The 13,114-nt window shown below is 38.4% G+C and overlaps 1 protein-coding gene across 1 annotated transcript in view; it reads right to left on the bottom strand.

The window, feature by feature from the left end:
- The window catches only part of ascc3 (activating signal cointegrator 1 complex subunit 3), a 174,518-nt gene that overhangs the window by 32,478 nt on the left and 128,926 nt on the right, over positions 1-13,114 (bottom strand). Inside the window, exons 26-31 of the mRNA XM_062422423.1 lie at positions 12,354-12,439; positions 11,185-11,351; positions 9,543-9,688; positions 6,489-6,609; positions 5,220-5,362; positions 509-646 (exon numbers count right to left, since the gene is read on the bottom strand). Coding sequence (XP_062278407.1) covers positions 509-646; positions 5,220-5,362; positions 6,489-6,609; positions 9,543-9,688; positions 11,185-11,351; positions 12,354-12,439 — 801 coding nt within the window. The remainder of the gene's footprint in view (positions 1-508; positions 647-5,219; positions 5,363-6,488; positions 6,610-9,542; positions 9,689-11,184; positions 11,352-12,353; positions 12,440-13,114) is intronic.

Genomic DNA, 13,114 nt, shown 5'->3' with positions numbered 1-13,114 from the left:
CTTTTTGAGCAATGTCAGAATGTTCCCTTCAACAGACTAGATACACCTTGTCTTTAAATGCCTTTTGCTGTAGTTTCAGCCCCTAAAAAAGGCTCACAAATAATACCAGGGTCACTTGCAGTGAGGAGTCAACAATCAATGGTGGTATAAAATGTGTTATCACATAGGTTTTTTTAACAACTGTGAATCACAGCAACCACGAGAAGCTCCTTCAGCATAGAGTCAGAAATGTGCACAAAACATATTAGGCTGACACACAGACACACACATGTCTTTGCATTTACTTTTGTGTATTTTCTGTATTTTATTGAATTGATGAAACAAATGAAATATCCAAATAAAACTACATTTGTTTTGAGAGCAATGAAAGAATGTTGAGAGCTATCTCAGTATCAAACTGTACTGATCCTTTCTGAAAGAAAATGTTAATTGTACAATATTGATACGACTAATATAAAGATTACTCAGCACTGTTAGACAGAAGCCTGGTGTACAGGGTGAGGTGTACCTGGATCTTGCAGTTGACAAACAGCTCCTCCACAGTCTTCCGGTCTCTCTCGTGCAGGCCGGCGTGATGCATGCCGATACCAAAGGCCAGCGTCAGCTTCAGGTTGGAGTCCCTCACTGTGGCGATGATCGCTTCTATCTACAGACAATCCAAAACACAGACAATTACAAATCTGTGACAGTCCTACATCCACTTACTAACTGACTGACAGATCTGCCAAATCATGCCACTGTAATACAACGTGTATTGCTAAAGGCAGAATGACTGAACAGTAATTAGCTGCATGTGTTACCCACTGACAAATCAACTCAGATCAGATCTCAAGCAGCTTAAGATCAACCTCCAAACACTTCCATCATATTAAAAATGTCAGCTTCACCACCAAATTTCATTTATTAACCAAATTCCATCTCTGTGTGTATATAAAATAACAATGAAACTAAATGGGAATTACACTTCTGACTGTTATATGAATGAGGACATACACGGGTTATATTATATAGCAGGAGTGCATGGTAAATTTAGGCACTCAACTCAATTAAAAAATAAAAACAAACAAAAACACCCAACATCTGGAGGAGCAGTGTGACAGTGTTATCAACCATTCCTGCCATTTTGCCTCAATGCATGTCTCTTTGCGAGGCAACAAGGTAAAACAATCTATCTCAGGCTACACCCATTGCAAAAAATCACATATTTGTCCCATCATTAATAGATGGGGTCTTTGATAGGTGGTCCAGAAGAGGTATGGTCTCACTGTCTGATCTGTGCATTGATGAACAGCTGGTACAAAATATCATATTCCCAAATCACATTTCTATCGATACTTGCAACTCAATTTTTGATTGTAAATTAGTTAGAAAACGAACTATTAGCACATTATACGAAATACTGTATTCTCATAACTTGATGCCTTTGGACCTCCTCAAAAATAAATGGGAGAAAGATTTAAATGAATCAATCACAGACGACACTTGGCACAAAATAATACAGGGAATCTTTTCGTCCTCCATCTGTCTTAGACATGCTGTCATTCAGTTTAAAATTGTACACCGTCTGCACTGGTCTAAAGTTAGACTTGGGTTGGAGGATTTTTGCTGTCCTCTTTTGGACCTATGTTAAATTGTATTCTGTAATTTGTAAAATTAAATTCAATTAAACTAAAGAAAAAAGGTAAAACAAGAGCTGCAACAGAAGACATACAGAATGATATAACACAGAATGGTTTGTTTTTTCATGGACAATAATAATACTAATATTCCTGGAAAATTATAATAGCAGATACTTACTTTTCAAAAACTAGAAGTAATGAGTGATTTATCTTTAAATATATTCTTGTCAGGTGCAAAACTCAAAAAAACAAAAGCAGGTTCCATACAGCAGCATCTGCCCATCACACACACACACACGCACACACACCCAGCCACATGTTATTCAATGGCAGACATGTGGCTCAGTAGGATTGGGCACCTTGTCTTGTACTATACACATCTAATATGTTTCAGCCAACACAAACAGCTTCTGGGTTGAAGGATTAAAAAAAAAAGAAAAGAAAGTGTAACCTGAGCTTTGCCAGAAAAAACATGGCTAGAGGTGAAGCCAGTGGAGCAGAGCTGCACTAAAGGAGTAAACAGAGATGTTCACAGCGCTGATGTCTGCTCCAATTATTTTTCTTCTTTGTTTTAGAAAAAAAAAAAAAAAATCATTTGAAACTACAGACTGGAAAAAGGAATGTTTAAAATGTTGTTTTGTTGAAACATCTGTGTTTTTAATTTCATTATTTAAAAAATTCATTCAGCTCTGCCTTTAATTTACACATTAAATACAACTATAGTACCCTTTTACAACTAGACAAAGTGCAACATGTCCTTCAGATATTCAAACTAATCAACTTATCAACCCACAAATAGGATATGTAGGTAATTCAAAGAGAATAAAAAGGGAGAGTGAAGATCCAGCCCAGAGACCAGGAGCAGGAGGGAGGAGTGGGGGGGGGGGGGGGAGAGAGAGAGAGAGAGAGAGAGAGAGAGAGAGAGAGAGAGAGAGAGAGAGAGAGAGAGAGAGAGAGAGAGAGAGAGAGAAAGAGCTGAGGGAAGAAAGAGCTGTCAGGTCAGAGAGGGGATTCGGGGCAGTGGGTGACCCCCGGTGAGAGTTAAGCAGCTACCGCCAGAAGCCTGTCAGTCAAACAGCGGGGAGCTGAGCTGCTACACGGGCCAGCGCAGAGAAGCAGCGGGCGGCCGCATACATCAGCGGAACACACACAGAGGCAGGGGAACGCTCTGCACACACATAAAGGAAGCAGGCCTGCGTTATAAGACTGTACATATTTGCATTGAGGCAGGGTATCTGCGGGGTTCAGGGAAGCTAATTCAGGACGCTGGAACAGTTGTTCATGTCTCATTTTTTTTAAAGCCTGAATGTATGATGGTAAAATTCCTAATGCTCCAGGTGTAATTACAGTAAACAGAGAAGGTAATGATTGTAATAATTGTCAGGAAGTTATTTTTCCACTGGATATTTTTTTTTGCTATTTCTGCCAAATCAGAGACAAGATGAGACATCATTTCCAACTAAAGATCAGACTATAAAACAATGACCCTTTGTGTCATAGAGCAATATTTCCACATAGGATATGGTGGACTACTGAACAGCTCACTGAAGCTTTGCCTTTTTTATTTATTTATGGAAATTAAAGTTTCCTTATGTCTCAAAAATACTGATCAACTTACACTGAATTTAGGACTGATTTAACCTTTGCTTATTTAGAATAATATTTAGCTTATATTTAGAGTAATTATTTAAATTATATAAAGCTGGCACAATTTTATTATATAATTTATATATTTTATGTCATTATGACCAAGTCAACAGTTGAAAATGGACAGGAAATGAGGATATATATATATATATATATATATATATATATATAAATGCTTATTTAGCAATTGTTTTACAATTATTAAACCCCTCACATAGTGTTCAGGGTCAAATGTGAGCCCGTTTTACATCAGAGAGCTTTAAAAATACTGTTTTTCTTTTAGCCTGAAATGTGATATTTTCCCCTAATGTGACCCAAAATATACAAAAACAGAAAATACATTTTTCACATTTAATATAATTGGTTGAAATAGCTCTCATGTTTTAATGTAACATTGGACCATAATATAATGTCTTTTATATATAGTTGTAATGATAAAAACTAAAGAATGAACTCTCTCTGCTCTCTGAAAGCTTCATTAAGGATTAATCATGTTTATCTGTGACTCATGAGGTCTTAATGAATGAAGTTTGTTTTAGAGACTAATTATGTGAAGAAATACTGTGACGGCTCAGAATATGAACAGTATGTGGGTTAACGTAATTAAAATATATGAAGTTGGCACTACACTGCTACATGACAACTGTTCTGGGTATTTTATTCATTATTAACGAGTCAACAGGAGAGAAGGGACAGGAAATGAGGAGAGATGGGAAATGTCCTCATGACTGAACTCAAACCTGGGACGTAGTGCATCATGAACGCCACTTTTAACCCTCAAAGAACCCTCATTTCTAGCTGCTCTTTAGTTTGCACAATAGTTCCCAGCTCTGTAATATTACAAGCTGTAAAATTATATAAGACACATTTGTAAAACTGGAATGCGTTTGAGCTGGTCCTGGTGCAAGTGTGATGTGGTTTAGATGCATCCTATTTTACTCCCATGAGAATTAAAAAGAGTGCTATTGGTTGACGCCCCTGCACATCAAAGGACATTGAGAGATGAAAATTAGAAGTTGAAGCTGTCTGTAACTCCTCCACACGCTGCTCTGCCGGGCCTCTTTTCACTGCGAGTCTCTGCAGCTGGTGCCAGTGTGTGTGTTGATGGCAAATCCACAACGACTGGCATCCTGACACTTCTCCAGTCACTGAGTGTGTGTGTGTGTTTGTGTGTGTGTGTGAGGGAGGTGTTAGACACTGCTGCATAACAGAATATATACATAATAGAGACTCTACTCTAATAGTACTGACTAGATGGTTAAAGCTGTATTAAATACTAATAACAGACTGAACAATGAATTCTTCTTTATTTCTGACCCCTTTAATAAAGAGCACATGAATGATAAAAGATCAAAGGTAATGTTTTATGCAGCTGGGAATCTTTTATACTTTTATACTGTACATTTTTCTCTCAAATCCACACACATGCTCAAACAGTCATAGCCACAAATAGAATAAATAGTCCATTAGTGGATTAATCTTTTGCATTATTTATGTGTGCCATGTTGCTTTTCAGTTATAGTTCTCCTCTCTTCTGTGTGTGTGTGTGTGTTTGCGTGCGTGTAGACATGCATGTTGAGGTGATTACACTCCATGCTCTCTCAGGCCTGGAGCCATTTGCTCCCATCTCATCTTGAACTGATCCTAAAGTATGCAGAGACAATATAATGGAGGATGACACAGGCTTTTCCGGCACAAGTTGGGTTGAATTCCATCTGTAATTACACTTAAACCAGCACTTACACAGAGCTGCTGGAGCATCAGAGCAATTCAGCGAGAAGAGCAGCAAAGAGCAAAAAAAAAAAGGGGGGCAGCCATAAAAAATACACAAGACAGGGTGGACAAAAGAAATCACAAAGCTACTGTACGTGAAAGTGGATTTTTTTTTTGCTTTTGTTTTTCTGCAGTGGATCATTGTTATATTTTTGCAGTAGCTGCTGTGTGTTAGTGTACCTCTCTCTCATCCTGATGCAGCCACTGTTTGGGGTTGTCCTCTGTGGCCAGGTAAGCTATGAGGTCCAGAGCCGTCAGTCGAGTCTGTCGCCGCGATGAGACAAAGATCAGCACCGGCTTGGCTGGAGAGTGGCTCCGTATCGCTGTGAAGGTAAGTAAAAAAAAATGTATACACATTCTGTATATCTATATATCTATACATATGTTACATTCTGTATGTTTAAAAAAAAAAAAAAAACAGATGTTAAAATAATAGTTTTAAAATGTTGGCATGCTATAATGATGCAAAGTAATGGAGGAGTGGTAGATATTACACTTAACTGTGAGTTCAACTTACAGTAAAGTGTAATATCAGTAAAAAGACATATACACACACACACACACACACACACACACACACACACAATAATTATTTGCACCTACAATATGACACATCACACAGTATACTTGATGTTGAAGAAATAAACTTTCACCAAAATTTGATCTGATATATTTTCACTACTGTTAATTGAATGGGAATTCAGTTTATGTCTATGTCTATGGAGATACTGTAACTACACAAACAAACAAACATACTGACACAAAATGAAAGTAGGGTGGACAAAATATTTGTATACCACTAGTGTGATCAGATGTGACATTTCTGATCAACATTTTATTTCTTATGCTGGTTAGTTCCATTTCTGAGAAGTTATCACTGTTTTAAATTGTAGCAATTAATAGAAATAGTAAATTTTTGTTGCAGTTTTCAACAAAAACTTCTCACTGGATTGCAGAATGTCTTAAGTACTCAATTTCACAAGTTAAAACAGCATAAAACGTGTGTATCATTCGTATAATACATGTGGATATTGAGTTTTTTTCCCCTATCTTTATTCAAGAGTGTGAGAGCGTGATTTATGATTTCACATTCAGATTTTATAGTTCCTTCTCTTAAACCCTGCTCTCAATTGGGTTAAAGAGTAACCGCCCATATAGCACGCTCTGAGAAGTAAAGCGAATGCGCCCGCAACGAGGCAGGGATCATTTTATTGGTCGACACTATAGCTGGCATTCTATTGGTTCTTGGAGCAGGAAATCTGTGTAAGCAACAATATATGTGGTTGCAAGCATCGAGTTTGAGCAGAAACCGAGCGAATCTAAACAAAAGCAGAGGATATTTGAGTTAAGGGGAAATAATTATAAAACCTGAATGTGAAATCAATACATCCTGTTTTCAGATTGAAAGACCACACTCAAAGGTAGAGAAGAAAAAAAACATCCACATACCTTGGAAGGTGGGCTTGTTCATGGTGGCCATGCGGGGGCAGTAGTGCTGTCCTGGGAAACCATGGATGTGAACCTCCAATGGGACGGGGCGAACAGAAGGACGGAAGTTAAACAAACCCACCTGTTACACAGACAGGAGGAGGGGAGGAGGGGAGGAAGAGAAAAGAAAAAGGAGAAGAGATTTAATGTGCGCAGCTGGCAACACGAAGCCCCATCTGGCTGTAATGTGAACTGTCTGTCACTGTCACTGAGGCGCTGAGCCTGGTGGACTGTGTGCTGCTCAACCTGTACTCTGTCCACTGTGTTTAGTGTGGGGTGATGTTGTGCTGCAGTCACAGTGTGTTACAGGGTGTTGTGAGGAGTGTGTAGCGTTGTTTTGTGTGTACTGTGTTGAGACGGATAATGAGCTGGGCAGATACAAACACAGTGGCTCAGTCACAGCAGCAGCCAGCCAGACAGATTTATGGATGGCAGACAGCCAATCCAGTTTGCCAATACTGTCTCTCTAAAGCTTTGGCAGCAGAGAAAAAGTCAAGCCACAATATTCTGAAGTGTGTCTGTGAGTATAAAAAAATACATATGATTAATACTACAGACAGTATTATGATTTGATAATAAATTGATGATGCCAAAGAGCAGAACAGGGAAAAAAAAATAAATAAATAAATCAATTTTCGGGGTAATCACTGTATATTAAGAACCACAGTAGAAATGTAAAGCCCTGCTAGCAGCCTCTACAGCAGGAGTGTCAAACATACGGCCCATGGACCAGAACCGGCCCACCAAGGGGTCAAATACGGCCTACTGGATAACTTTACAAAGTATTAAAATTGCAAAAAAGGAAATCCATTTACTCTGCATCTTCAGACGTTTTTTCCCACCCTGACCAGAATACAACTCTCTGAAAAAAACTATGAATACACATTGTGTTATTGAACACATTTATATATTGAACATTGTGCAAATTATTATCAATCAGCAGTTTCTGTGCAAAATAATCTGAAACAAACTGAGACATAATATTGTTGAAGAGGCACTCTTTTTTTTAACCCTTAGATGCTGTTCAGGGTCAAATTTGAGCCATTTTTATATTTGAGAGTTGTAAAAACACCCTATACACATTTATATTAGCTGGACTTTTCCTAATGTGACCCACAGTATACAAAAAATGGAAATTAAATGCATCTTTTACAATTTTTGTGTAGCTGATACACATTTGTATATATGCAAATGTACACATTTGTTCTGTGTTCATTTAAAAAAACAAAAAACATCTTGTTGTATTCATCATATTCTATAAAATGTTCTCCTGGACCATAAAACAGTGATTGTAAATGTTTATTATGGGTCAGAATATGAACAGTATATAAGGGTATATATAAGACATCTCAGGCTATTCATATGTTTTGCAAACAGTAAAGTTATAATATATATAATATAAACATTATATATTATTTATAGGTTATTATTTAGTGGTTTTACTGGTCGGGCCCACCTGAGATCAAATTGGGCTACTTGTGGCCCTTGAGCTAAAGTGAGTTTGACACCCCTGCAACCTTCATAACACTCCACATTGCTCAACTACAGGTGGCACTGAACAATACAATTAAGATTTTATTATGAGTAGTGGGACTGGGCATTTAGTCCTGAGGGCAGCACTAGAGTCATGTCTGAAGTACATGCTGTCCTGAGGGTGGAAGTGCCTAGTATGGGAAAGCTAATATTTCTAGTGTACAAGTGGAAGTTTTAGCCTGGGGGGTAGGGGGGGGGACCAAAAACATATGGAAACTTCTTCTGAGGAGCGTGAATAAACACCCACAAATTTCATGGACATCTGGCTGTAAGGTCACCAAGATACCTTGAAATGGACCTGAGTGTTACTGGTAAATTTACACCTAAGACTGGTAAAGGGTCAGAGGTTAAGTAAATGCATTGGCAAATGAAGAGGAAATACCCAAACATCATGGCAGCAGTAGAGCTGGGTGTTAAAACTTAATAAACTCTATCTATCTATCTATCTATCTATCTATCTATCTATCTATCTATCTATCTATCTATCTATCTATCTATCTATCTATCTATATCTATCTATATCTATCTATCTATCTATCTATCTATCTATCTATCTATCCATCAAACCCTGCAGAAACTCAGGTATTGTTTGCTACCAGTATTGCTAAATAAATAATATCCAGTCCTAGCCATCATTGCTCAAGATAACTTGCTGTGTGTTGGACTGGCTGGTGAGTAGACAGACATTAAATGACCTACGTAACTTTAAGAACAATTGCAAATAGTTTTCACGTGAGAAAATATTTGGTAATGGAAATAGTCAGATTTACATATATTAAATAGTGACAACTTTGATCCTAAAACACTGGTAATAATAGAAATAATGAGTACCGTCGCAACCACCGAGCAAATGTTTTATATCCTGTAAAGAATGAGGACTATAAAAGAATGTAATAATCATCTAGTCTTACTCTGCTTTGATACATCTTTTTCATATTGGAACAACTGCTCCTATGAGCCTTCACTGAGGTGTTTTGGCCTTCAGTGTGAGAACATATCAAATCATTTCAGTCTGTGTTCTTTGTATCATTTTGATGCTCATCTCTGCCTCAAACTGACAGGCCAGCATCTCTCCAGTCAGTCCTGGTGATTAGAACATAAGCACAGCATCCAGACACAGACTGCAGGCGATTATAGAGATAAAGTACAACAGTAACTCCAGGCCAAAAGTATCTGTTTATCTTAACTACCATCATTATGTACATTCAATCAAATCTGAAGAGGCAGGCAACAAATGAACCGTGTAAACACGGAGCTAGACAAAGACTGTGGTTTCTGGCTGGCTTCTCTGCAGTGAGGTTCTTGGTACACGATGACAATTTGACTATTCCTTAAACAAGAGGGCTTACAAAGATGATCCCCCCCATCTGACCAAACAATAGAGGGCCAGGAAGTGAGAGGAACAAACTGACAATGCATATTCTTTAAGCCGTGCTCTGATATTCCGTGGTTAGAAGAAGTAGTGCTGTGTGTGTTTCTGACCTGTCCGATGCCCAGCCAGTCAGCCAGGTCTCGAGCGTTGGCCAGAGCGGTGGACAGTCCCACGACTCGAACAGTCTTAGAAGTGTGGGAGGAGATGAAGTTGGTCCTGGACACAATGACTTCTAATACAGGACCTCTGTCCTCCCCTGGAATCACACACAATGGTACAGTCCAGTCAGAATGGAACAAACAGAAAGTGTTGCAGGCAGGTTTTTAGCATCTTCAGAGCAGAAGCTTATGAATGCAGTATAAACTGTGGCAATATTAGCATTTGACCGTCTAACGTGAAGGTCACTTCAGACTGAGGATGTCAGTAATGTGTAAGTGCTTCAGTCAACACTTACTCTAACCTCCACACTGATCCTGATCTTGTTAACTGAAGCTTTACATGACCATAGTGAAACTGGGAGCCTGTGTCATAGTACATATAATTAATGAGTTTCAAAAAGTAGATTTGTGTTAATTCAGTGGATACTAAAAAAAAACATGGTGGGTCACATCGTGATGCATGTGGAGCCAAGATGCTTTCAGACGGCGAGCGGTAGCTGATGCTGACTCCAATGTTTTCAGTGTAAACAAAACAGCTGTCGTGCTCATCAGCTGCTGCACCGGTAAGGAGGTGGAGGTCTGCTGTCGCTCTTATGAACACACTCAGCTCTTTACCACTGCTGTTCAAACTTACGATGGTACAGCTTTTTTTAACTAGCCTCTATGATTTGCCTTGTGACCATGGCAACCACAGAAACTACACTTAGAGACACTATACAGGAGCTGGTGTGTGAGGGTCCTGAATTATAGACCTTTTCACCAGCAGAGACCACACAGATTAATGAAGGGAAACGGTTCTGGAGCTGTATCAGCTGCATAGTCTGATGATCTGATCTGGGACACTTGACCAATACCTACTATTGATTGCTGACCATTTCCTCTATTCTAAGCTACAACCTGCAGTATTTAGCAGCATGATGAGATTGTGTTAGACTGGTAGGGTTGTACGTAGGTGGGATCCACAATGGCAGTACTGCATCGTGCTGCCGCTGAATGAAAACACAGAAGTGATGTTGTTGGGTAGCAGCTGCAGTGACAACTGCTCGCTGTCAGAAAGATTGATACTTGTGTTGAAACGGAAGCCTGGAAATCTGTGATAGACGTCAAAAATTGCTCCAGAAACACTTGATAGTGTGACACTAGTGGTGTGGACGGCCCTTAATAATCTGCACCATTCTTTAACATTATAGAGTACACAGCGTTTTTAATCAATACATAAGATTTTCTACACAGTTGAAGAAATTCTTTACAAGTGCTGTTGTCAGTAGTGATGTAAAAGTAGCTGCAGGAAGCTTGTACTGTAACAACAGAAATCATTTTTAGAGTCTGCACAATGACATCATCCATTTCAATGTTCAACATGTACTTTTCTGTGAAGAAAAAGTCAAATATTAAACAGTTTTGGAGGAATACACACATTATCCACAATCTGCTTCAATCTATAAGAACAAAATAATTGTTTTGTAGATTTTCTAATTAAGTCTATTTATGGATCAGCAATGGAAATAAAATACATTTCAAAAAGGTCTTTAGAATAGAAGAGGTTGTGTATCACATTCATACACACTGGTGCAGGTGTGTCGCGGTCACTTACCCAGCAGGTGGATCTCATCGATGATGAGGATGGCTACTTTCTGAACGTAGCTCCTGTTCTGCCAGCTTCTGCTCACTCCGTCCCATTTCTCTGGTGTGGTGACAATGAGGTCAGCCTGCGCTATAGCTCTCATATCAGGAGTCACATCACCTGTCAGTTCCACCACTCTGAACACAGATACACAGTGAGACAGTAAACACCTCAGTCACTCAATACCTTAGTTTACATCATTAGGGTTCAACACTAAATGGGTTAAGACTCTTCTGTGTCTGTGCTGGTTTATTATTATTATTATTATTATTATTATTGTTGTTATTATTATTTATTTTCTGCTTTGACTCAAATTACTGTAAACTGGAATGAGCGAAAAACCATGAAACTTGGCCCAATAACTGCTAATGATGTGCACGTGCTTCCTAAGAGATATGAGTCCTGTCAGTCAGATGGTGGCGCTGTCATCAAGGCCACAACCCTCACACTGCAAGTCACACAGTGCAGCTCACTATGCTGTGTGTGTACAAAAAAACCCCCCTAAAGAACCACCATGATGGATTTTTAGCTCATTTGCATAAACTGAAAAACAGTAAAATGAACAGAAACTTTTTGGATTTTGGCATTATTCACACCAGTTTGGTATTTTATATTTTAGCCTAGTTTTATTTATTGGACTATTCTGTTTCTTCTTCATAACCACCTTTTATGTTTGTTTTACTTAATTACTTTTTCTCTTTTACTCCTAATATATCTCAGGGCTGAGATACATATTTCTATTTTAAATGACCAACCTCGGTCAACAGACATAAACCAAAATCTCTTCTCAAAGAGTGAAGCTTAAAGAATACTGTATATCACTGCTTTAATGATGTGTTTCAGCCCTGTGCTTTTCTCAGCATTACTGAGACAATTGTGTTTGTAAACCCTATTAAACAGATTAAACAAGGTTCACATCCACAATTAGGAGCGCCTATGGCTGAAACACCTGAAAATTGCAGGTTGCAGCAATATTTTAATTAGCATTTCTGGAAAGGAATTAAAATAGTACCTTGTAAAATTTTTCATGTGTAGAAGCAGTATACAGCTGTTCATACCGACAGATGACAACTACCTTACATAAATGCATTCTGCCATCATCTAGCAGTTGAGCATAAATACTGTGTGTCTCCACTCACTTCCTTCCCAGTTGCTCCTCAATCCTGACCTTCCAGTCTTCAATCCTTTCTCTGACCAGAGCCTTCAGTGGGGCGATGTACACCACCTGAACACACAGGGACAAAACATACACTGTTGTTTAAAGAAAGGAACAACTGACACATTTCTGTTTGATGTAAGATGATATTACTTTTTGATAGCTTTCCATAGGCTAACTATGTTATGTGTGCTTTTTTATAAAGATTTTTGAATCACGTAGGTCGAGAAAAATGTCACATATTGTTGTTAGTGGCGATATTTGAAGGTATGTATTGTTAGATCATGACTTGTTTTGATGTGTTTCTACTATGGAACAATTTTTCAATCAGTAGTTTGGTTGTATTTCATGTGCAAAAACAGCTGTTAACACTGCAGGTATCTAGAAAAAGCTTGTGCAGGAGATATATATGTGTTAACAATAACTTACTTTCCTCTCATCATGCTACAACTCAAACTGATCATGTGACACAAATGATTGAAACATCAGTTTATGATACAGCCTCACCACAACCATTTGAAATAGTCTTTGTGTTTCTTCATTTACTGTTACAACTGTATTAAAGATGAAAACATAATTTACAGTTTATTTTTATGGGTCAAGTTTCTGCTGGTTCTCACTTTTTAAATGTCAGGAGCACTTAATAATAATGTTAAGTTAACCAACAGAAAAGCCGGGAACAAATCAGTGCATTCCTTCCAAAACTCAGTTGAACAGTGAGACAGCTGGAGCAGGCCTGCTGGT

Source organism: Scomber scombrus, chromosome 7 (genome assembly GCF_963691925.1).
Source record: "Scomber scombrus chromosome 7, fScoSco1.1, whole genome shotgun sequence".
NCBI classification, from domain to species: Eukaryota; Metazoa; Chordata; class Actinopteri; order Scombriformes; family Scombridae; genus Scomber; species Scomber scombrus.
Note: the sequence above shows the minus strand (reverse complement) of the source record. Positions and strands in the feature narration are given on the sequence as shown.